General features: G+C 43.7%; 1 protein-coding gene across 1 annotated transcript in view; it reads right to left on the reverse strand.

The window, feature by feature from the left end:
• Positions 1 to 1,346: 1,346 nt before the first annotated feature.
• LOC145392087 (uncharacterized) overlaps positions 1,347 to 26,977 on the reverse strand; it is a 181,951-nt gene continuing 156,320 nt past the window's right edge. The window contains exons 18-22 of the mRNA XM_080266541.1: positions 11,071 to 11,222; positions 10,558 to 10,911; positions 9,910 to 10,016; positions 4,202 to 5,355; positions 1,347 to 1,628 (exon numbers count right to left, since the gene is read on the reverse strand). Of these exons, the coding sequence (XP_080122667.1) occupies positions 1,347 to 1,628; positions 4,202 to 5,355; positions 9,910 to 10,016; positions 10,558 to 10,911; positions 11,071 to 11,222 (2,049 nt within the window). The remainder of the gene's footprint in view (positions 1,629 to 4,201; positions 5,356 to 9,909; positions 10,017 to 10,557; positions 10,912 to 11,070; positions 11,223 to 26,977) is intronic.

Below are 26,977 nucleotides of genomic sequence, written 5' to 3' on the forward strand. Positions count from 1 at the left end.
AAATTCCCCAAGAATACATCCATAAAACTATTAGAGCTTCCTTACTATTAATGTTCTCATATATGATGCAAAATTAAAGTATATTTGAGCATGGAACTTGACTGGGGGATCAAAGTTCAGCAGTTATCTGTAAATGGTCAAATGTCTTCCCTTAAAAAATTATATCAGTCATGACTTTAAGGTAAAATAACTTCGTTTCTAATGCACCACCACCTACAATCTAGAATTATTCTGACTTCGTCAAGTGGTCATATCCACCTAGTTATATAATCTAAAAACCTGCAAACCTTTTTTCACTCTCAGATAAACAAAGAAACTTTTTAAGTACTGGTACTTCTGTACCAAGTGAGAATACAGACCTGAATAACTTACACAGTGATTGCAACACTGACAAATCTGACACAAATGGAAACTCTGTTTTATCTTCAGTCAACAGATCCCTGGTTTTCTATTGGGTTGCTGCCTGTTGGCATCAATTGTACCCTGAGAATAACACCACTTCAAATTGGTACTAAAAACCAAAACCACTACCAGGTATTGCTCCCATTATGAACTCCATCAGTGAGTCTTACTTTAAGTCCTACTCTGTACAACATTTTGAATTTTGTCTTTTACAAAGCAAAATATTAACCCTAATACTGAAATATACTAAGCAAGTTTTTTTTTCCCCATTTTTTATTTTTGAGTGTTTCATACAGCAATGAAATAGTGTATTTAAGGCAAGAGATATGTGACCATCAAAGTTGTTTCATATAAAAAAATTGATGAGAGTTCATGGTAGCTATATACCCTTCATCATACCTATAACAAGCGATGGCATCTTTCGGGTTTGAAATCCTTCATGATACCAATTGGAATTCTAAATGGAGATTATATAAAATGTATGGAATAATTTACAAACTCCTAACCAGAGATATCAGATATCTATAGTACACTTTGCCGTCACAGTCAAAGACACTGCAAGAGTCTGACATTTCTTGAAAACTAGGTACTCAATGTTGTAAGAGATAGGATATGACAGATGAGAATTATTTTGACATAAAACCAAAAAGGCATGTACACAAAGCTTTTGTAATAATATGTCCATGTGAATTAAAAGTCATCCACCTAGTATACTGATGTAATATTGAGATCATACCAGAATTCATCTTGACATGTGATACTCTCTGTCTTACCCCTCAGGTGAACAGATCACAAGCAGAGGTCATGGCAGGGTGGCCATGTAAAAGCAAACAGAAGAGACAGTACAAAGTACAGAGATCACAAAAAAATCAGGCAACATAGAGACCACACATGGAGCACACCACAAGGAGTGGACCATACGAGGCACCAGAACCAAATTTAGTCTACACCTCCGCACCCAGGTCCTGTACTGCTGATTGGGCCACAGGTACAAACTTGTCTCCTATCTGTACAAGGAGGATAGTGCGATCAACATGCGACCTGAATCGGGGGTCTGGGTGATGTGGAGTCCAGCGGTGCACAACAGGGCCCTCCATCCCTTCCACTGGAACCCACGAGCCCCAGTGGTTGCGACCTCCTCGGTGCCGCATCTCCTCAACTGGCCACATCACATCAATGCGCCGACCCAGATTAAGAGTGTCATATACTTGATTGGCATCGGTGATCTGCCAGGGGGGAAAAGGATCATCATATGTTGTTAGTTGGGAGTGGAGGGGTTAACTACAGCCTTCATTTACTCCTTCACAACCAGGGGCACTCCTAAGCTGAATAAAAATGTCTGGCAATATCAATCATCAGATTCAAGAGGTTAATGGCATATATGCTGAAATGAGAGTATGATGTAAGAAATGTATTTTGTAGCATCTATCCCTTATCAATGTTACCATTCTCTTGCATGTTATTTACTATCTATCTATCTATCTATTGCCAGATGCCATAATCTCATAAGGGGTGGCCATTTGACTCTGAATTATTTGTTTTATGGGGAGGGGCACTAACCCTCCACCAACCCACTTTTTGACACATATGGAGCACTTGTTATTTACACAGTTTGAATATAATTAATACAGTTTAGCTACATATGTAACACAGAAGAGCATACTGAGAGCATCATCATCATTTTCATCATCATCCTGTCTCACCTACGTAGGTGAGCTAGGGTACTCAAACAAGAAAAAAGAAAAGCATGAGAGAGGGAGAACTAATCAACAGCATGCCCAATGGGAATGGGCCACACACCAGGCATTTGGGGGTTATATGCAAAATAATCTAATCAGGAAGGAAATTAAAGAGGAATAATACTTTTGGACCAGATAATGAAGGTACTGGAGAGTCATAGAATGTATGACCAAGGAAAGAGTGAATACTGATGAGATGCAGTCTGAGTTTATACCATACAAAGTGACCACTGATGCAATATTCATCGTCCAATAGTTTCAAGAAAAATATATGGGTAAGAAAAGGGATCTGTAATTTGTTTTTGTTGATTTGGAGAAGGCGTTTAACATAGGAAAGAAAAGAGATCTGTACTTTGTTTTTGTTGGTTTGGAGATGGCCTTTAACAAGGTTCCTAGGGAGGTAATGAAATAAGCAATGAGAAGCTTGGGATTGAGGTGGTTGGTCAGAATGGTTATGGCTATGTATGTAAGGTAAGTGTGAACAGTGATTTAAGCGATGAGTTTTCTGAGAATGTTGACTTGCATCAGGGGTCAGTCTTGAGCCCTTTTTTGTTTGTTATGATGCTTAAAGCTCTCTCACAACACCTTAGAAATGTTGTACGCTGATGACTTGGTGTTGACTGCAGAGAGCAAAAGGGAGACTGAGGAAAGATTTTGAAAGTGGCAGAGGAAAGATTTAGGAAGTTAAGAGAAAGTATTGGACACAAAAGATTGAGAGTAAATGCAGATAAAGCAAAAGTGATGGTATCTAGGACTGGTGGTGGTACTGTCAAAGAGGCAGAGTGGCCATGTAGTTTGCCACAAGGGCATGGGATATTATTCCATCTTGTGCAGTATCTGTGATAGCCTAAGCAGGTGCATAAGAAATGTTGTGGTACTGAAGGTAGACTGCAAGATAATGCTGATTTCCAGTGTCCTTTGTGTCACGGAAAGCATGTAGTGAATGTCAGGCGTGAAAAGATTGATCATTCTCGTGAGTCTCTTTGAGTGTGTGGATGAGTTTTGTTACTTAGGAAACATGCTATGTGATGGGGATGGGGATGGAATTAGCACTGTGGCTAGAATAAGAAGTGGATGGAGGAAGTTCAGGAAGCTGTTGCCTCTCCCGACATTGAGAGGGTTCTCCCTCCACGCTAATGAATCTTTATATACAGCAGGTGTTAGGAGTGTAACACTGTATGGTAGTGAGACCTGGGCAGTAAAGAATGAAAATACTGTATTCATAGGAGCAAACATACAAAACTGACAATGATTGGGTGGTTGTGTTGTGCGTCCTTGAATGTGGGGCCTGAGGGGAAGAGGGAGAGGGGGCTAGATTTACAACTGAAGAGTTGAAAGGAAAGATGGGACATGAGTGTACTGGTGTTGCGATGAGGAGAGGTATATTGAAATAGTCTGAGCAAGTGGAGAGGAAGGCAGGTGACAGCTGGGTGTGTAAAGTGTCCAGTATGAATGTCAAGGGTGGGGCTGGGAGAGGCAGACCAAAAAAAGACCTGAGACGAAATCATAGAGTTGTGGTAGGTGGTGGCGACCATCATCCACTCACTTGATGTAGTGTTGCCTACCGATACATCTTCCTTAGCCTTTATCATTCTTTTTCTATGCCTGCCCTCCTCTCTTCCTATTTCTCCCATCTTTCCTGTCACTCATTACTTTTCTTTCTTTTACAGGTGGCTTTACATTGAGTCACAAGCCAAATGGTTTCCTGTAAGCCAAGAAACCATTTGCAACGCAGGGTGGTAACCATATAACCAACCCATACGTGCTCCCTACGTGTCAACAAGTGGGTTGGTGGAGGGTTAGTGCCCCTCCCCATAAAACAAATAACTCAAAGTCAAATGGCCACCCCTTACGGGATTATGGCATCTGGCAATAGATAGATGACATTAAGGATAAGCGACTGAATAGGGAGGCTGCCAGGGACTGAGCAGTGTGGATAGCCACTAGGTGACCAAGGCTGACACATGAAAGCATGTTGGAGCCTTTATAAATGAAATGAAATTAAGAAAAAGATGCAAAGAAATCTCCTCAGATATTAAGAATATGTCCCTAACACTTACCCTGACCCGCTGAAGGTGTCTGTCAGACGGTGGGGGAGTGGTGTACTTCTCTTCAGCCTCCTCATGCAGGGTGGTGCAGTCATCCCGTCCTGCTCCCCCGACTTCTCTGCCAGGAGTGGAAGTTGTACGCGAGCTGGCTGCCGGACCACTTGCACTTCTCCCTCGCTTCTCCTCCCTCCCACTGTGGTGTGTGCTTGTATCCCGCCCACTGTGTACTGAATCACGTCCACTATGAAGGGTATCACGCCCACTGTGCACTAGTCCTGAGTCTCGCACACTATGAACTGAGCCTGTGTCTCGGCCACTGTGTATGGATCCCTCACGTCCACTAAGCAAAGGCCCAATGTCACGAGCACAATGTATGGAGCCACTCTCACGCCCACTATGCAATGCTCCCATTTCACGCCCACTGTGTACAGACCCCATGTCCCGCCCACTGTGCACTGAGACATCCCGCCCACTATGCACTGAACCAGCATCCCGAACGCTGTGAAGAGAGACGTCTCGGCTACTGTGCATTGAAACAGCATCTCTCCCACTGTGTACAGAGCTAGCATCACGTCCACTATGAACAGAGCCTGCATCCCTGCCACTGTGTATAGAGCTAGCATCACGCCCACTGTGTACTGAGCCAGCGTCCCGACCACTGTGTATAGATCCAGCATCCCGACCACTGTGCAGGGAGATGTCTCGTCCACTGTGTATGGATGAAGCATCTCGGCCACTATGTATAGACCCCACATCCCGACCACTATGTATTGATGAGGCATCGCGGCCACTGTGTATTGATGACGCGTCCCGGCCACTGTGAAGCGATCCATCCCGAGTGCTCCACTCCCTATCCTTGCTAGTGGCGGAGCTCTCGCTGTCACGGGGGTCAAGACGGGTGAGGCCAGCAGTAGTGTCAGAAAGCAGACCCGCCAGGCTGGCCAAGGTTGAGGTGGACTGCTTGTTGCCAGGACCCACCAGGGAGGATACCGTGGACACAATGGAGCCCCTGTTAGCATGCAGTGAGCCTCTGGACAGTGACCCGCCTCGTCCTAGGCTCCCATGCCCTCCAAGACTCCCTGTTGCAGTCACAAGGCTCAACCCCCCAACCTGTGACCCATCCTGACTGCCTCCTGATCCCATACTGGCTGGCACTGTTGTCAACACTGCAGTGAGGAAAGATGGTTCTTGTAAATTTTGGTTTATTATTTCACCACCGTTGATAATCAATATTAATGCAAAAGAAGGCTGTCCATGACTTCATAAATGTACTGTTTGGTTCCCTTACATGATGTCTCGGCCCCTGCACCCTTTCCTTCCTCCCCCCTTCCCAGTTACCGTCTAACTACCATCGTGACTAGACACTCATTGTAATGGATGCCGCACGTGCTCATTTTTGTGAATAAACAGTGAACAGACTGCAATATCTCACCACTAGACCACATGGGAATTTACAGTGTCGTGCAGAATTAAGAAATTAGAATTTAGAGTACAAAGGATTAAGTGTGGAGTGCAAACTGGCAGTTGAAACTGGCTGTTGAAACTGGCATGGCGCAATAAGAACAGAATGCAGTGTTAAACAATTATAACTCATAGTACAAAGGATTATGTGTAGCACAACACTACATCACTGTACATGCTTCAAGAGCATTTTCACTACTGCCAGAGCCTTAGAGAAAGCGGGTTAATTTTCATAATGGCCATGGACGTGCTGTAAGTACCCTGTACTATCTATCTATCAATCAATTGCCAGACGCCTCAATCCCATTCGGGGTGGCCACAAACAAATCGCCCCCACGTCGCCCTGTCCCCCACCATTTCACTGCCCTGCTCCCAGCTCACACCCCCCTCTCTCATATACCTCTCCACCCCATCCCTCCATCTCATCCTCAGCCTTACCCTCCCTCTCCCCCCCTCCATCTCATCTTCAGCCTTACCCTCCCTCTCCCCCCCTCCACCTCACTCACATACACTCTTCGTCAGTCTTTCACCCTCCATCCTCTCCACATGGCCAAACCACCTCAGTGTGTTCCTCCTAACGCTTCCTATCACATCCCCATCCACACCACAACGCTCCTTTATATCTTCATTTGTCAGCCTGTCTCTCCATGTGACTCCACAGGCTCCTCTTAAATAACTCATTTCAACTGCTCTCACTCTTGACTTGTGCCATTCCAACAACGTCCAAGCTTCACTTCCACACATTAGAGTTGGTATCACAATACTGTCATGTAGTAACTTTTTCACTTCCATGCTCACTTCCCTGTTTCTTATCACTGCTTTCAAGGAACCAGCAACCTTTCTTCTCTGCTGTACCCTATCAAGCACTTCACCCTCCAAACCTCCATCCTTACTAATCACACTACCCAAGTACTTACACATACTCACATTTTCCAATTCCTCACCATCCAACCTCGCTGTACATTCACTGACTTCACCTCTCTCTCAGAGACCATCACTTTACTCTTCCCTACATTCGCCTTTAGATTCCATTTCTTAAACACTCTCCCAAACTCATCCACCAAGCCTTGCAGCTCCCCTTCATCTTCACTCAACAACACAGTATCATCTGCAAACAACAGTACAGGGAGTTTCCAAACACTATCCTCTCTCACCAGGGCCACTCCAACATCTACTACCCTACCTTGTACCTCTTTTATTACCCCATCCATGTACAGATTGAACAACCATGGAGACATGACATCCCTGTTTCAACCCAACCTTCAGAGAGAAAAATTCACTCAGTTCACCATCCACACGCACTGCAGCCTTAGCACCATCATACATACTCTTCACAGTATTGAACAACTTCCCATCTACTCCATATATTCTTAATACTTTCTACAATCCTTGTCTATCCACCCTGTCATATGCTTTTTTCAAATCCGTGAAAGCCGCATACAACTTCTTTCCCTTCTCTAGAAACTTTTCCGCTAAAGATCTAAGAATGAATATCTGATCTACACAACCTCTTCCCTTTCAAAAGCCTTCCTGTTCTTCTCCAACTAATTCCTCTGTTATTTCCCTAACTCTGTCAATAAGTATCCTACCATACAGTTTTCCTATTATACTAAGAAGACAAATGCCCCTATGATTACCACATTCTTTTTCCCCTTTTCCTTTGTACAAGGGAATAATTATACCTGACTTCCAATCCTCCGGAACTCTACCTTCCTCCCAGGCCAATCTGCACATCTTCCACATCCATTCTACTACTATCTCTCCCCCATGCTTCAACATTTCACCACACACTCCATCAATTCCTGGGGCTTTCCCCAATTTAACTTTCTTCATTGCTTCCACAACTTCTATCCTACTGATTTCTTCCTGTCTTCTCACCTCCCTCCTCCTCCCAGCCATTCCCCAGCCACTTATACTCGCATCACTTCCATCCTCTATGTTCAACAATTCCTTAAAGTGTTCTCTCCACCTGCTCACTTTTTCTCCTTTCTCCACTAGTAATCTACCATTTTATCTTTCACTCCCCTGCTAACTTCACTTCCACCCAGTCTTACTCTCTTCACCTCTTTCCAGAACATTTTCTTATGGTCCCTCCACTTTACACTCAAATTCCTTCCAAATTCCTCATCCACTCTCTTCTTACTCTCTCTTACTAATCTGTTTTCCTATCTCTTTCTTTCTACATATAACTCTCTCTTCCGCCTCTCAACTTCTTCCACGCCCCTATTCTCATCCATTCATTATATGCTTTCTTCTTTTGTGCCACAGCCTGTCTCATCTCTTCATTCCACCACACTGTTCCTTGCACCCCCCTCCGTCTTCTCTTCATTCCACACACCACATCACATGCTGCACATATTTCTTCTGTGAATATCCTGCACACACCTTCCACGTCCCCCATCTGCTCCAATTCATACTTGCCCAATCGTTCCTCCACTTCTCTCTTATATTCTGCCTTTTTCTTATCCTCGTGTAACCTTTCCACTCTCCTTGCAAATACTCCCTTTTCCCGTCCTTCCCTTCTTCTATTATTCCATCTTATTTGTATCTTGATTCTGGCCACCACCAAGCAGTGGTCAGAAAGTCCACTGCTAAATATTTTCCATACTTACTTCTAATTCCCCATTCTCTGGTTCCTTTTCATTTATTTCATGCTTTCTGCCCCTTATTTGTGTGAACAGGGTCTTAAATAGGTGCTATGCATGCCCAGTAAGGAGTTATTTAGGTGGTTTTCAAAGTTAGGCTGGGTCAGGGTCCTAAGTATCTGTCCAGGAGGATGGGTCCCAGTATCCGGACAAACCTACATTCCAGACATGCCTTTGGCTCTATTACATCGGATATTGGAGGTATTACTGTATATGTAATAATAATGTACTGTACACTAACAGACATGACTTTTATTTACCTTGCTGTGGTGAACACAGCTGAAGTGGTCAGGCAGTCAGGACTATTATTGGTTTTATCAGACTTTTTCCGATTTATAAGAATTTAGTTCAGTAGCTCCTCAATTCTGATAAACGCAAATTCCGGTCCACTGACGTCCATTATATCAAGGTTTTACTGTACTAAATTTTTTATTACTTACATCATCCATCCTATTTATGTCTGCAGCTAGTTTTCAAAAACCATTAAGAGAACATATTTACTTGGATGGGACAGCTTCAGCAAGCAAAGAAAGAAGGACATGGACATGATGCCTTTCAAAGGCATCTCAAAAAAAAAAAAAAAAAAGGTGAACGTACTTGCCATTGTGAAGAGAGAAACCTGTACTGTACACAGGAAAAATCACCTGATAAATTACCAATATGCTGGGAAACGAACCAGGGACTCTCAGGTGAGAGCCAGGCAGCATACCACTACACCACGACTAGGTAAAAGTTAACTCACATTGTCACAATCTTGTAACCAACGTCCCTCCGCCCCCACTGTGGGCATCAAGAGGATGAGTTAACCCCCTGGCACTCGGGCAAGTAGATGCTTTTAATCTATCCCAAGCTTGGGATTGATTAAAAGCATCTCTTGGGATAGATTAAAAGCATCTACTTGCCCGAGTGCCAGGGGGTTAACTCATCCTCTTGATGCCCACAGTGGGGGCGGAGGGACGTTGGTTACAAGATTGTAACAACGTGAGTTAACTTTTACCTGGTCGTGGTGTAGTGGTATGCTGCCTGGCTCTCACCTGAGAGTCCCTGGTTCGATTCCCAGCATATTGGTAATTTATCAGAAGTACTTGCCATCATTTAGCTGAATTTGGCAGCATCAGAAATCAGCTACTCAACATAATTCATCACAACAATCAAGCAAGCCCCCACACACCCAACAAGGGCCACTAGCTTCAGGGCAGCACACACTGTACAGTCTCACGTCATGTCAAATGAAAAAAAGATCTCTCCCTCAAGAGCACATTTATTAGTTCCTGTACTTTTGCAACTTCCTGTTTCTGGAACATAATCATCCTATTTACTTTTGAGAAATAAGGTTATACTTACTGATGTCTTTCTGTTCATCAACATGTCAGCCAATCTGGTATCTTGGAAAAGAAAATTCTCAGACATACATCTACTGTCTGAGTTGTCCTGGAGGTTAAGTAATCATTGTATTGTTTTCTCTAATTTTCCTTATAATGTGTTCTCCCCCAATCGTCTCTATACAACCCATGAATCTCTATTTCTCTGTCCCTCTATAATACTCTGTAATGCATTTCCTTCAAATATCCTGATTCCATCTCTTCTCTCTCCTTGTATTGAGGAGTCTCTTACCTTGATGTAAAGGAATGTTGGAGTGATGTGGATCATTTGTACGGTTACATTCATCATTAAGGCCAGAACTGCCACTGGAGCACCCCTCCCCACACCTCTGTCGCACCCTATAAAACAGATATTAGATTTCTAGTATCTAATACAAACACTGTTATCAAAAAATATATCAGTCACTATTTAATCAACTGAACCTTTCACTGAAATCAAAGTTTCTTTCACATTTCCCCTCTCTGCCACAAAGACGTTTTTCTTTTCCTTCTACTCAGAGATTTTTCACGTTGCTGTGAAACTAATACCACAGACTGAAAAAATTAGACTCATTTAACACTTTATATTTTCACATTATAAAAAACAATCCTCTGAGAAACTGATATATGTATGCAGACAATACAATGAGAAAACAAAATTTAAATAACCATTGTAAGGTGCAAAGAAACTAAATGAACTTTCCATACAAAGTTATACTATATCTGTAATAACAACTTTTCTAAAGTTCATAGGCAGTCTTCAGGAGGTTAACAACTAAACTGTTTGTCTAATTCTCTGCCCACAATCTCAAACAAAACTTCATCATCTTTGTCAATGATAGCCCTAGCAGCCATTCTCTCTTAATTAACTATCCTGTTTCACTCTTTTTAAACTCATTACCTCTTCCAGACATTGATGAGAGTTTCCTTGATGAGGGTTAGACTTAGAGGTCCTCCACAGACACCCTTCAGCTGTTCATTTGTGTCTGCATATGAGGTAGTTAGAGGAGATACATATATTGGGTACCCTATTGGTTGGTCACAGGATGAATTGATGATATTTCTAAGGGCCTGCTTAGCATTTTGGATGGATCCACGTTCTGGGTTTCTGTTGCGGAGGTATACCAACTCCTGTTGTTGGCCAGCCCAAAGACCTCTCACACACTCTCGGTTCACTTTGATCACACGGAAAGAAAGATGCCGTTTGTTCAGCATTATGATCTTATACTCGTCAGCACCATCATCCATTACATGCCTGTGGGCAAAATGTTATTAAGAGACAATTGTCCATACGGGCAACACCTGCCAAAACTGCTCATGTCAGGTGATTATTACTGGCTATATAACAAGCTATGGTATCAAATTACAGTATTGCATTTTTATACTTAAGGTAAGAAGTAACCTAAGCACCGACCTTAGAGCCAGCAAAGAAGGCTTGCCAGAGAGAACAGCAGTACGCCAGGTGGGATCACCCTCATGGGAGATGACTAGCTGGGCCTCATGTTCCAGGATGGCATTGTACAGGGTCTCATGGTCATCATACTCATCAGGCAGCATGAAGTGGTCCTGGGGGGGTCATCAGACAGAAGTTGTACACAATACAACAAGGATATTTATGAATGAGTAGAGTATAAAGAGTATCAGGATACACTGTAAACACAAGAGCAAGAAATGAAATGCACCACAAAGAACCAGAGTTAATCTGGTTTGCATTAACCTTTCTAAGTAATCTTTGAATTCAACGCACTGTAATAGATAAGTTATAATAAAAAGCATATAACTGTGGTATGAGGAGAATGTTGTAGATATGGGGAACAACTCTAATGAAATTTTATACATGCCTGAGATACTATGGGTGTGATCCTTAATGAATGTCCCTGCACCTCCAGAGGGAGGTGCAGGGAAAGCTCAATTATTTGTGTTCAGAACATCCAGTTTTGGCACATTCGGGCCGTGATCGAATGATACAGTAGTACAGTAATACGTAAAATTATCTGTACGATTGCTCCCGTTTAAAAAGCAGGCATCCAGTTGCTAATAAGCAAGCCACGGGTAACAGGGAGTGAGTCTACCCCCCACCCACACCTCCTGCTAACGACCCAGTACTGGGGTGGAGTTTGGTGAGGCAACAGATAAGGAAGGGATGCCACCACCACAGAGTGGCACTTCTTTGCTCATTGTTTTGTTTGTTTGTGTGCTATGTGTGAAAGAGAGAGTACTGATGCAAATAGTAATGTATTTCATTAATAACTCAATCTATTAATCTCTTTACCAAACTGGCGCAGCCTTTCCACATTTTCTATTGAAATGAGTCATTCACAGGTTGCTTGTTATTTTTTTCCTGGATTACCAAAGCTACTGGGCATTTTAACCCGTTAACTGCACATGGCGGTTTTTGGAGTGTCTGTGGTGCGCAGACATAAGGGTAAAAATGAAATTTCCCAAAGGCCAAATTTTGTCTTAGGAATTGAGAGAACACATGCCAAAGTATACAGTAACGAAATATTAGCTCAATATTTACCTTGGTAAAGCCATGGATGAACATTGAAGTGTCTGATTCCCTATTGGAATGTATGGTTTTCGTTTTCTTTTTCGGTTTCGGTTTCGGTTTTGAAGGCTCAAACATGCTTGCATGGGTCGGCCTTGGTCACCATGGCACTATATTCGAAATTCATCTGCGCAGCCAGGGCTGTAATGAGCAGTCGCACTCGGAACAGCCCAGGCTGTATAGAGCAGTTAATCGGTTAATAAACTTACCTCTGAAAGCTACAAATGAGGATTTAGAAAGTCTAAGTATTCTGCCGACGTCCACAGATAACATTCCTAACCCGCATTTTTTCATTTGATTGCTGGCTTTCAAATGCAAGTGAGGTTAGGATGGTTAGGTTTGGTCTGGTTAGGATGGATTTGGTTAAATCATTAAGCTTCCCATAGACACAGGATACACCGATGCCTCTAGTCAGAGCGATGGTTCGTAAATAACGTGGCCAGTTGGAGAGACTGTCGGTAAAAACTGCCGCAAGCAACCTGGCCACTTCCTCGACTACCCAAAAATAGGTATACCTGTATTCTGTCTTTTTCCAATCGCTTCTTGCTGCCACAACTCAACAATTAACTATATGTGTTGCATATGTATCAAAATTACTTGACATATGATGAGAGAATGAAATGGAGGGATGGAGTGGAGAGGTATATGAGAGAGGAGGGTGTGAGATGGGGGAGGAAAGTGAAAGGGGGGGGGACAGGTGAACATGGAGGCAATTTGTTTGTGGAGGCCCCTTAAGGGATTAAGGCATCTAGCAACAGACAGATAAATAGAGACACTGTGAGTTTCTTATAATATACGTGGAATCACCACAGCCATTTGGTAATGAATTTTGGTTAGTCTAACAGTACAGTAAAACCTCGATATCATAGACTTCTATAGACTGGAATTCTCTTTTACTGGAATCGAGGAGCAACCAGGCTAAATTCTTATATATATCGGAAAAAGTCCAATAAAGCCAGAAGCAGTCCAGACTGCCTGACCACTTCAATGATGTTCACCATAATAAGGTAAATAAAAGACATATTTATCAGTGTTCAGAAGAGTATTATTATACATATTATCCCATTTGATTATTGTCGTGAATGTATAATACAGTACAGTAATGCAATGGTAGTGAAAACAGTTTAAAAACCGTTGGTGCGATCCAGACTAATGTCTGACATCGGAAAAAGTCTGGGTTAGCAGGGGGAAGTTGGGAAGTCGCTTTTATTGGAATTTCACATTTTTCGGAATGGCATGGGCCCCAATTAGTCCATTATGGTGAGGTTTTATTACTTATGTTTTGTTTCTGCCGATATAAATGTGATTTCGGACTATTTGGACACCCCTTCAAGCCATATAATCCGGACAATTTGGCGATCACTGTACTGTACCATCAAACAAATGGCAATGTATTCTTATTTAGAAACCACACTGAAAACAGCAAATGACAAAATTAAGCATGGCATTTTCCTGCCACTGATGGCAACATCTGGAGTATTAACCTAAGCACAAATGGCAAGTACAACAAAATTTATAATTTTTGGTATAACAGACTTTTCTCACACACACACACACACACACACACACACACACACACACACTGATTAGATCTTTAGCAAGGAATTTATTTCTCTCATAATGATGATGATGATCATCATCATCATCATCATCATCCAGACCTCCTTTCCCACCCTACAGTAGGGTAGGGTGAGGAGTAGCAATGTCCAGACAGCCCATATCTGCCAAATCCAATGGGCCCCGCTTCCATTCCCTCATCATTCACGCCGCGGGAATCCTGGCTCTATCGGTTACGCCAAAAACATTCACCGTGCTTTGTAGCTTCACATACACTTATCCAACGGAGTCAATCCGGATGCTGCCACGTTAAAAGGGGTGCCAAATCCCTGATCATGCACTTCTCCTCACAACATTCATCCAGACAGCTCGATCTCTTGTCAGGTCCCTAGCCTCACCAACTTCCTAACCTCTCTTCCTCACACACTCATCCACCATATCTCTCCACCTTCTCCTTGGCCTACCTCACCTCCTCCCTCCTTCAAATTCGCTCAGATATTTAATTGACTTAGGACCTACACACAGAATTGCTATGGGAAAGTTGTCTGTCTTTGCTTTGTGTTTCCACCTCTACCAAGTGAATTTGGGGGCAAGAAGTAACTGGCAACTCCTCTGGTGTTGGCGGGAGGTGGTGAAACACTCAGCACGTCAGTGCTTGCCCAGAAGCAAGAGTGGGAGTACATGTTCCCATCACTCCAAGCTTGCACCTCCCTCTTTTTTTGTATGCATTACTGTTTGCCCTGTTATTTTCCTAAAGTTGAGTTGTCATGCCTGGAAAGTACTGCTCAAGGGATGAGAGGGTCCATATCATTGCCTGGAGGCAGGATAATGTCCCTATCAAAACAATCTGTGAACATACTGGACGCACAAAGTCAACCATCATGAAGATTCCTGCTGCAGCGAGCAGCCTGCCACCTGATGTCATACCAGAGCACAAGCATGGCGGTGGAAAGAAGAGGATGACTTCCAGAAGTACAGATATGCTTCTGAAGAAGGAAGTAATCAAGAATCCTCGACTGACAAGAGCTGAATTGAAGAGAATGCATCCCCAGCTGTTACAAGACTTCTCACTATCCAACACCATTTGCAGAAGGAGCTGGGTTTGCCAAACCACATGCAGCCAAGAAACCGCTTCTCACTGACCGCATGAAGAAGCAGCACATTCAGTGTGCCAAGAAGTATGCACACTGGACATCAGATGAGTGGAGAAAAGTTATGTTTTCCGATAAAAGCACATTTCAAGTGTTTCAGGTGCATTCTGCCAAGGTTCATCACCCTGCCTCTCGAAGTCGATATGACCCTGCTTACACAGTGCTGACTGTTAAGCACCCACAATCAGTAATGGTATGGGGGTGTTTCTCAGGTGAAATGGGAAGGGGAGGCCTCTACTTGCTTCCTAAGAACTTGATGACGAATAGTGGCCGGTACATTCAAGTTCTGAAAGATCATTTGTTAACCTTTTTTTCTATTCATGGGTGCAACTTCTTCATGCAAAATTCAGCTCCATGTCACAAGTCAAGAAAGGTGACAAAATGGCTTCAGGATAATCAGACTGAGGCCCTCAACTTGTATGCCAACAGTCCGGATCTAAATCCGATAGAAAACTGCTGAACAAAGATGAAGAAAATCATGGCAGAGAAGAAGACACCCAATCTGGACAACCTCAAGACTGAACTGACAAATGTTTGGTGCAAAGAAATGTCCTTAAATTACTTCAGAGATCTAAGTGATTTCATGCCAAAATGGATCCAACTGGTCCTGAAAAACAAAGGAAACATGATTTCATATTAATGAATGGCATTTCATGAACAAACATTGTGATATACTATGATTTCTGTGTTTTTAATGCCTAGTGGGGGGGAGGTCCTAAGTCAATTTGCAGTAGTTGTACCTTTTTCACCACTCTGTTGTTATCCATTCTCTCCACATGACCATACTATCTCAGGACACTCTCTTCGATTCTGGTGTCCACCGACTTTCTCACCCCACATCTTTCACAAATCACATTATTTCGAATCCTTTCCATCCTCTGTACTCCACATACATTCCTCAGCAGTCCCTCTCCACTGCTCTTACTCTTGACTTTTCATTTTTATGCCACACCATAGTCTCACACCCATATGTTAAAGTTGGCACTAACACTTCTTCATGTAAGCCTCGTGCAGCTGCAACACTCAAGCCTCTGTTTCTTTTCAAGGCCTTCATTGCACCAGCTACTTTTCTTCCTTGTGTCACTCTACTTTCAACTTCTTTTGCACATTTTCCTCTCCTTTCTATCACTGTACAATAAAATAATAATAATAACAAAAATAAAAATAATAATTATCTAGTTTTTTTTCTGCTTAGCCAGCAGAAGTGGCAGCAAGTTAAACCCTGCAAACATCCATCATAACACCTCTCCCCAGATCACAGCTACTTGAAAATGGAAAGACCTTGAGTTGCCCCTTAAAAGATTCAATACATGTCAATTGCCTCTTGGTAACAGCAATTTACTATATAAACTAGTGGCAGTACAGGAAAGAGATCGATCTGAGAAAGCTGACTTGTGAATAGCTCTAGGCTCATCAAGATGCAAGGGATCCTCTTAGCTTCGTAACATCACAACTGGGCATGCTGGCAAAGAGTTTAAAAAATTCAGCAAGATACTTTGGTTCACCAGACTGAACAAATGAGAAATTAATGAGACAGTTTAAACTGCGAAGTGCCATCTAAACTTTTCTGGACTAATGCCATATAAAACTGAAATATAGCTCCTACTGACCGCCATCAACCTCAAACTAGTTCCCTTACGCACTGATACACCAGTCCCAGCGCTTCCTCCACTGTTGGAATGCTCCCTGGAAATCCTTTTCGACGAGAGTGTCGAGCACCGCCTGCTATTCCTTCTGGATGTCCTCAATGGTATCAAACAACACCCTTTCAGCTTGATCTTCATTTTTGGGAACAGAAAAAGTCATAGGGGCACTGGACAAGACAGTTTTCATTTTCTGTGGCATGTCCAGGAAGCTCAGTGCAGATATCAATGCATTGCTGCACCTGGCCAGCCATCATGGGCCTGGGGACAAATTTGGCAGCAATGTGGTACATGCCAAATTCTTCAGTAAGAATCCTCTGACATGTCCCATAACCAATTCCCACCTCCTCAAAATTATAGCAATCCCTCGATTATCCAACATATTGAGCCAAAGGCATGTCCAGGTAATGGCTCCATCAAGATAATGCATTTCTCCTCTAGCCCCCATTCATAAATAACCTAACTTTTAAAGCCAGTGTAAACAGCCACAACAGTACATAATACAACACTTGTTCCTGTTGTTTAACACTCTGGTCAAGCAGACCCACAAACCATAGCCAAGCAAGTACCATTGTCAAGCAGACCCATCAACCACTGACATTCAGTCACTTAAAGACAACACACAGCTGCATGCATGGCCTCCTGATATCCACCCTTCTGAATCCTGTCTCCCTAATGAGGACAGGATTCACCTGGCCAGGCTGAGATGTGGGCATCATTCAGCCCTCTTGAGTTATCAGAAGAGGCTGGATGACTCAGTCGCTGACGCCTGTCCACGATGCAACACAGCACCCCATACAGTGCTATTAAGGACCTTATGGAAGATTGCATTGCACACAATCACCTGCGCCAACAACACAACATACACCCCTTGAGAGCTCTGTGGAAAAACCCGGTCTTGGCCATGGCCATTATGGAAGACTGCATTGCACACAATCACCAGTGCCAACAACACAACATAAGAGCTCTGTGGGAAAGCCCGGTCTCGGCCATGGCCTTCCTTAGGGACTCGGGGCTGTTCGGCCAGACTGCCTTGGGAACAACTACTACTACTGCTACTACTACTACTACTACTACTACTACCACCACCACCGACAAGCAATTACCACTGTAGGGCCATACTCTGCTATGACATGAAAACAAGAAAAAAACGGCTAAACAAAAATGCAGTGGGAATACAAAACATAATAAAAAATAGAATAAAATCATGGTAAAATAGAATAAGATCATGGTACAGTAGAGTAAGCTAGAATAAAATCGTCAACACTCATGATTCGACCATCCCACATCAATCTTACCCAGGATCTCCCACCTCCCAAGAGTCAGCACTACCCTCTACCTTTTCCCTGGTAAATGGGCCATCATCACTAACCCTTGGAAGAGGCATGCAAGGAATAGCAAGGCCTGAAGCAGGTAGAGAACAACCACAAAAACCACCACGTGCACCGTCATAATATCTGTCCGAGAGGAGCTGTTTACAATACTGTCACCAGGCAGGAACTGGGAACGACTGAGGGGGGTCTCTAGCAGACGCTGGGTGAACTACCCAGCCAGACAAGGCGGCGATACCTGACTATTCCTGCCTGGCCGGGTGTGAAAATGTTTGTGCGAACAAAATTTCCACCCAGACATATGCATTTTGTCCTGATATTATGAAAACATGTACAAATAATGGTTTCGAACAGCGAGATCACTGCATCCAGGTAATGGATTGTCCAGGTAATGGCCGTCCGGATAAATGAGAGATTACCGTATGATGAATTCAATCGTCACAAACAAGCTGTTGAATTTTTGCAACATTTTGAGGAGTTGTGCTGAATGACAGCCTCCCTGTGTGGTCGTCGTCGCCAACCGATGTTCAGCCAGCCTTGAACTGCACATGCCACTGAAACGTGTGTCCGACCAAGAGATTGCTCACCAAACATTTGCTGAACCACTGCCAGGCTCTCTGTTGCATTTTTTCAAAGATTCATACAAAATCTGATGCAAATTCACTGTTCCTTTTCATATCCATCTCGAAAATCGCCTGACGACATGTTCACCCCGGCAAACAAACTAATGTCACTAATCCCGGTCTCCCTAGCTCCAAGCCGTGAGGCACTCTGACTCACTATGCATGTCAGTTCTGCCACCTTCAGGCACATTGTGCTACTACAACCCATTTAGGCATTGTGATCCCAATCTGGAAGATTTTGGATAGCAACTCATATACAGTATTCATGGCTTTACTGGCAACAATACAGCTGAATTAGAGATAAGGTAGTTGGGGTTCTTGGGCCAAAGATAAGCCTTTCTGCCTTATTCAAGGAGAACTGAACCTTCTTTAACAGATTAACTGGAAAACCAATCCAACAACAAGTTGCACGGATCAACACAAGACAAAACCAATGCATGGACGTATGTTGAGGCATCGTTTATTTAGAAACTGTTTTACAGAATACAGGATTCTGACATGCAAATTACAACTTCTGACAACTTGATTAATCTGTTCTTTATAAGTTGGTTTTGATCTGAAATGTACATCCAGAGTCTGAACACAACAGACTGGACAAAATTGTGGTTCATCAAGCTTCAGAGTCAGGGCACTATCAGCATCACCATGCCTACTGTTTCCATGAATAATAATTTCTGTTTTACCATCATTCAGGTTAAGTCTCCTCTTTGCCGTCCAGATGTTAATATCAGATATTAGGGATTCAGATTTATTCTTAGTACTCTATCTATCTATTGCCAGATGCCTTAATCCCGTAAGGGATGGCCACAATCAAATCGCCTCCATGTCACCCGTCACCCGGCATTTCATTGCCCTGCTCCCAGCTCACACCCCCCTCTTTCATTCTTAGTACCCCCTCTCTCATTCTTAGTACTGTACTGTACAGTATTATTGATATCAGATATCTTATCATAAAGCTGCGTGTCACTGGCATAAAAATTAAAAAACACATCATGTGGGTAGAGATGATAAAATACTTGTATAACTGTAAATAGACCTGGACATAAAATGGATCCATGAGGGACTCCAAACAGAACTGAGTCCGAGCAACCATGGTCAACTACCACATTCTAGAACTGAGTCTGAGCAACCATGGTCAACTACCACACTCTGAGATCTGTCCAACAGGTACAGCTTTAAGAGTAAAACTGTAACATCGTGGACGCATTAAAATGCAAATCATCCATCAACAGTTCATGATCGACAGTGTCAAAGGTTGCAGACAATCTATCAGAACCACAAAAGAGACTATCCTACTACAGGTGTTTGCCACCAAGTCATTTTGAATCTTTGTCAATACAGTTTCAGGCAAGAGATACTTCCTATACGCCAAACGAACAAGGAGAACAACTCTGTTTTGTTCAAGTAGTGGTAAAAGTTGATAGAGTATAGCCCGCTCAATAATCTTAGACAAGAATGAGAAATCAGCAACAGGACGACAATTTAACATGCCAGTAGGGGCCAGAACAAGGCACATTTCTCAGACTGCACAAAGTTGCCTTCTATGAAGCCTCATTAACTATTTTACAAATAAAGTCTGCTGCATGTTCATACACATCTGGCAACTTTGTTTCGTTTTGTTTATAAGGGCTCCAACATGACTGCATGCGTCAGCTTTAGTCACCAAAAGGTGGCTCTCTGTGTTGCTCAATCTCTGACAGCCTCTCTATTCAGTCCCTTATCCCTGAGGTCACACTTTCTGACCTCATCCGTGGTCTTTTCCAGTCTGCTTCTCGCAACCCTACCTCAAACATTCATAACTCACTTTCTGCACCAAGATGTCATCCCCCATCTTTTCCACATGCCCAAACCATCTCAATCCACCTCTCCATCACATCACCAATACACTTCTGGCCAATCCTTCCTCTTAACTCTTCCACTGTAAACCTAGCTACCCAAACCATCTCAATCTACCTATCCTAAACACTATCTATCTATCTATATCTATCTATAGCCCGACGCCCTAATCCCGCAAAAGGGTGGCCGCAGACAAAACGCCTCCAAGTCACTCTGTCACCCACCATTTGACTCCCCTCCCCCCAACTCACCCCCCCCCTCCCTCATATACCTCTCAACTCCATCCCTCCACCTCATCCTCAGTCTACCCCTCCCTCTCCCTCCCTCCACCTCACCTACATACACCCTCTTAGTCAGTCTTTCATTCTCCATTCTCTCCACATGTCCAAACCACCTCAGTGTATTTCTCCTAATCTTTTCAACCACATCCACATCTACCCCACAACGTTCCTTCACTTCTTCATTCGACAACCTGTCCCTCCACGTCACTCCACATGCTCCTCTCAAGTAACTCATTTCCACTGCTCTCACTCTTGACTTGTTCCCCTCTTGCAAGGTCCACGCCTCGCTTCCATACGTCAGGGTAGGGATCACAATACCATCATGCAGTGACTTCTTAACTTCCATACTCACCTCCCTATTTCTCATCACTGCTTTCAGTGTACCAACAACCTTTCTTCCCTGCTGTACCCTTTCACGTACTTCATCCCCCAAAGTTCCATCCTTACTCATCACACTACCCAAGTACTTGAATGCACTCACATTCTCCATATCCTCACCATCCAACCTCACTGCACACTCTGTGACTTCATTCCTCTCAAACACCATAACTTTGCTTTTGTTTACATTAGCTTTCAGCTTCCTCCTCCTACACACTGTCCCAAATTCATTCACCAAACCTTGCAACTCCCATTCATCTTCACTCAACAATACCGTATCATCAGCAAACAGCAACACCGGAAGCTTCCAAATCTCACCCTCATTCATTAGGGCCACCCCCACATCCACTGCCCTACCTTGCACCTCCTTTACAACCCCATCCATATATATATTAAACAGCCATGGAGACATCACACACCCCTGTTTCAGTCCCACATTGAGATCAAAGAACTCACTCAGCTCACCATCCACTCGCACCGTAGCCCTAGCTCCCTCGTACATACTCTTCTCAGCACTCAACAATTTCCCCTCCACTCCATATATTCTTAATACCTTCCACATACCTTGCCTATCTATTCTGTCATAAGCTTTCTCCAAGTCCATGAAGGCAGCATACACTTTCCTTCCCTTCTCTAGATACTTCTCCACTAAACATCTTAGAACAAATATCTGATCTACACACCCTTTTCCCTTCCTAAATCCCCCTTGTTCTTCTCCAACTAGCTCCTCTGTCATATGCCTAACCCTACCAATGAGTATTCTACCATATATTTTACCAGTCACACTAAGAAGGCAAATACCCCTATGATTTCCACATACTTCTCTCTCCCCTTTTCCTTTGTACAGAGGAACAATTATACCTGATTTCCAGTCCTCTGGAACCCTTCCCTCTTCCCAAGCCAATCTACACAACTTCCATATCCACTCCACAACAATCTCACCCCCATACCTAAGCATTTCACCAAACACTCCATCAATTCCTGGGGCCTTTCCCAGCTTAATCTTCTTCATCGCTTCCACTACTTCCGACCTACTGATCTCTTCCTCCCTCCTCTCATCTCTTCTTCTCCCAGCCATTCCCCAACCACTTATACTCACACTGCTCTCACTCTCTACATTCAACAAATCCTCAAAGTGCTCCTTCCATCTCCTCAATTTCTCTCTCTTCTCCACCAACAATCTATTATTCCTATCTTTCACTCCCCTACTATTTCCCCTTTCACACTGCCTTACTTTCTTTACCTCCTTCCAAAACAATTTCTTACTCTCCCTCCATTTCACACTCAGATTCCTCCCAAACTCTTCATCCACTTTCTTCTTACTCTCCTTCACCAGTCTCTTAACCTCCCTTCTCCTGCTCACATATACCTCTCTCTTCTCTCTCTCATCTTCTCCCCTACCTCTACTCGCCAACCATTCACCATATGCCTTCTTCTTTTGTTCCACAGCTCGTTTCACCTCATCATTCCACCATGCTGTCCCTTGCACACCCTTGCATCTCCTCCTCACTCCACAAACCGCCTCACACGCTGCGCTTATCTCTTCCGTGAATATCTTACATACGTCTTCCACCCCTTCCATCTGCTCTAGCTCATACCTTCCCAGTCTTTCTTCCACTATGCTCTTATACTCTGTCATTTTCTCACTATCTTGCAATTTCTCCACTCTTCTCACAGGAGCTGCTTCCTCCTGTCTTCCCCTTCGTCTCCTCAACCACTTTCTTTGCAGCTCTACCTTGGCCATCACTAAGTGATGGTCCGAGACTCCATTCCCCCACCCTCTCCACACCCTTGCATCCAACACTTGTCTTCTCATTCGCTCATCCACACACACGTAGTCTATCATTGCCTTTCATTCAACAAGTTCACCATCCATCCTCCTCATTGCTCTCCATGTATACTGGTGGATCATCTTATGACGAAAGTAGGTGTTGGCTATTGTCAACCCCTTACCAGCACAGATGTCCACCAAAGCACTACCATTCCCATCTGCTTCAGCTGGCACACAACACCAATAAACTCCAGACCCATCCGTCATTTTAACTCTTCCATCATAAACCTAGCCCCTCCAGGCCTTGCATTCAAAGACGCACTGCGCATTCATCTAATCATTGTCATTTCTGTACACTTGAGGCTGCAAATATCCTGTTCCTTTACAGCCCATATCTCACTACCATACAGCATTACACTCCTAACACATGCCACATACAAAGATACCTTAACATGGAGGAAGGGCCCTCTCAATATCAGGAGAGGCAACAGCTCCCTGAACTTATTACAACCACTTCTCACTCTAGCCACAAAGCTTGCTCCAGCCCCACCTACCATGTAACAAAACCCTTCCACACACACAAGGGACTAACCAGCAAGATCAATCCTATTACACCTGACAATCTCCACATGGGGACCAGCAAGATCAATCCTATTCCACCTGACAATCTCCACATGGGGACCAGCAAGATCAATCCTATTCCACCTGACAATCTCCACATGGGGACCAGCAAGATCAATCCTATTCCACCTGACAATCTCCACATGGGGACCAGCAAGATCAATCCTATTCCACCTGACAATCTCCACATGGGGACCAGCAAGATCAATCCTATTACACCTGACAATCTCCACATGGGGACCAGCTAGATCAATCCTATTCCACCTGACAATCTCCACATGGGGACCAGCAAGATCAATCCTATTCCACCTGACAATCTCCACATGGGGACCAGCAAGATCAATCCTATTACACCTGACAATCTCCACATGGGGACCAGCAAGATCAATCCTATTACACCTGACAATCTCCACATGGGGACCAGCAAGATCAATCCTATTACACCTGACAATCTCCACATGGGGACCAGCAAGATCAATCCTATTACACCTGACAATCTCCACATGCTCTTCCTAACACACTCACTGTTTTTAATGCATCAAAAACTCAGTTCTTATACCAGTCAACCCGACAAAATCTTCCACAGGAGTACACACTAATGTTTAATAATATCCAGCTTAATCTTACATTATCCTTAATCATACTTGGGATTTCATTCTCTTAGGACTTATCTTGGGAAGATCATATTACATCTCTTGCAAAATCTGCTTCCAAGAGATTAGGTGTACTAAACCAACTCTGTACCTTCTTTACCCCTACACAGCTGTTGACTTTATACAGGGGTTTCATTCACCCCTGTTTAGAGTACAACTGTCATGTGTGGGGAGGCTCCCCACATACAGCTCTTCTCAACAGGGTGCAGTCAAAGGCTTTTCGTCTCATCAACTCTCCTCCTCTTACTGGCTCCCTTTAATCTCTGTCTCTTCGCCGTACTGTTGCATCTTTATCACTTTTTTATCGCTACTTCAATGGTCACTGCTCCTCTGAACTGTCTGCTTGCATCCCTCCACCTCTACGACGGGTGCGTAGCACTCACCTAGCAACAAACTCTCATCCCTTTTCTGTCCAACTCTCTAATGCAAGAGTTAACCGTTACTCCCAGTTCTTCATTTATGCAACAGGTCAACTCTGGAACTGTCCCCCTCTGTCTGTATTTTCTACTTCCTATGATCTCCAGTCCTTCAAAAACAGTGTGTCCAGGCATCTTGAAATGAACGCATCTTGAATTTGGCTCTCTTTCATATTGTATTTGTTTTTTTCTTGGAAGGAACAGTTTCCAGGCTCCAGCCTTTGGTTCCTTCACCCTTGCACTTAAAAAAAAAAAAAAAATGAAATTAACATTATCCCCCAGTCTACCTCTATTACACTACATCTCTTATGCACCCACCTAGCACAAACACTGCACAAGATGAATTACTGTACTTCCCACACCCTTCCAGCAACCCGCACATGGCCACTCTCCTCCTTCTTTGACAGTATCACCACCAACCTTAGATACCATCACCGTTGTTTTATCTGCATTTGCTCACCATCCACTCACTTGATGTAGTGCTGATCGGGTGTCTGTCTTTTCCTCTCTTCCATCCTTCTTTCCTTCCATCCTCTTCTGTCTTTCTTTCCTTCAGTCCTTCCTTGTCCTTCTGCCTACGGGTGACTTTACACTCCCTCTTCTGTCTTTCATTCCTTCATTCTTTCCTCTTCCTTCTGCCTGTGGGTGCCTTTACACTAAGTGACAAGCCAAATGGTTTCCTGGACACCAGGAAACCATTTACTACGCTGGGTGGTAACCATTTAACCAAATTTTGGCGCCTGGTGGGTTAGTGGGTAATTATTGCGCTCCAATCGGCTTGAGCCAGTGAAGGTTTATATCCAGGGAGTGGTTGCCACTCAGGGATGAGTGAGGCTGGTCACTCTCATCTTAAATGTCAGGACCAACTGCCTAGCCCTGGGCCCCTATGCTCCTCATGGGGCAACATAGGTTTGGATGATGGATGATGGATACTCTTAAGGCCTCATGTGCCACACCATCTCTCCACTTCCTAAATCTATCCTCTGTCCCCCATTCATTCTCTGCAATCAACACCAAACCATCAGCATGCAACATCTCCCACCAGAGTCCATTTTTGCCATGTGGGAGGGCTTCAAGCACTATGATAAACAGTAAAGGGGACAAGACTTTCCCCTGATAGACAAATATTCATGAAAAATTCATCACTTCTCTCTCATTTCATACTCACCTAGGTGCGAGCACCCACATACACAGCCATAACCACTCTAACCAGCCACTCCTTGATCCCAAACTTTCTCACTGCCTACTTCACCACCTCCCTCGGACTGTCAAAGGCCTTCTCGGAATCAACAAAAACAAAATACGGATTGCTTTTCTCTCCTAAAGCTGTTGAACAATGAATATGGCATCGGTGGTCACTTTGCCTGGCATAAACCCAAACTGCATCTCATCAATATTCACTCTTTCTCTGATCATACCTTTTAGACCTCTCTCCACTGCCTTCATTATCTAGTCCTAAAATTTTATGCCTCTATAATTTCTTCTTTCCAGGACATCATACTTCCCCTTGTACACATTTACAGTCACACTTTCCTGCCAATCATCTGGGACAACACACTCATATATAATCATATTTAGCAAATCAGTGACTAGCCCCACTCCGACATCTCCTGCAGCCTTCAGGATTTCAGCAGTCAACCCAGACACACCTGCCACCTTATCCACCTGCATCCTTATCATTGCCCTGCTCACAGATGCAGTGTCATTCAAAGGCTAAGGGCCTAACACTGGATCTGCTGACTCTATACCTTCCCTCTTCCAGTCAAACTCCTCATTCAGCAACCCGCTATAATGCTCTCTCCAGCTGTCTCCAACATCCTCATTGTTCATCACTAGGTGGTGATGCCCTTCATCCACCCACTTTGCGTAGCGGTACTCTGTTTTAAGGATAGCTGTACACTGAGTAGCAAGCCAAATGATTTCCTGTAAACCAGGAAATCATTTACAACCCTGGGTAACTAACCAACACGTGTTCTCTACATGGCAACAAGTGGGCTGGCGGAGGGTTAGTGCCCCTGCCCAGAAAACAACTAACTAAAAATACGAACAAGAAGCCTTGGACCAGGACTAACCAACAGGTGACGACTAAGGACCGAACAAAGGACTTGGTACGGATTGCGACAGAGAATGTAAGGGGTGTAAATAATGAGCTGAAAGAGAGAGAGACTGTCCAGGTGCTTAAGGGTACAAAAGTGGATGTATGTGGATTAACTGAAACTAAATGGAGAGGTGAGAGTGTGAGAGAATGGGAGTTTGGATGGGATATATGTGAGTGAGTGGATGAGAATGAGAGGGCAAAAGGAGTGTGTATTGTGTGCATGAGATGGAATAAGAATATAAAAGAGTATGGATCTGTTAGCTCAAGGATTGTGTGGGTACGATTCAAAGTTGGACTACAGATGTAGGCAACCGTATGTATGTAGGCACCAACGCAAGATCATGCAAGCAGAATGAAAGAAGAGTTCTGGGAAAATGTGGAAGTGTGCATGGAAAAGGTTGAAAGGAATGAGAG

Source organism: Coenobita brevimanus, chromosome 21 (assembly GCF_032717465.1).
Source record: "Coenobita brevimanus isolate Jiangsu-jjx chromosome 21, ASM3271746v2, whole genome shotgun sequence".
Lineage (NCBI taxonomy): Eukaryota > Metazoa > Arthropoda > Malacostraca > Decapoda > Coenobitidae > Coenobita > Coenobita brevimanus.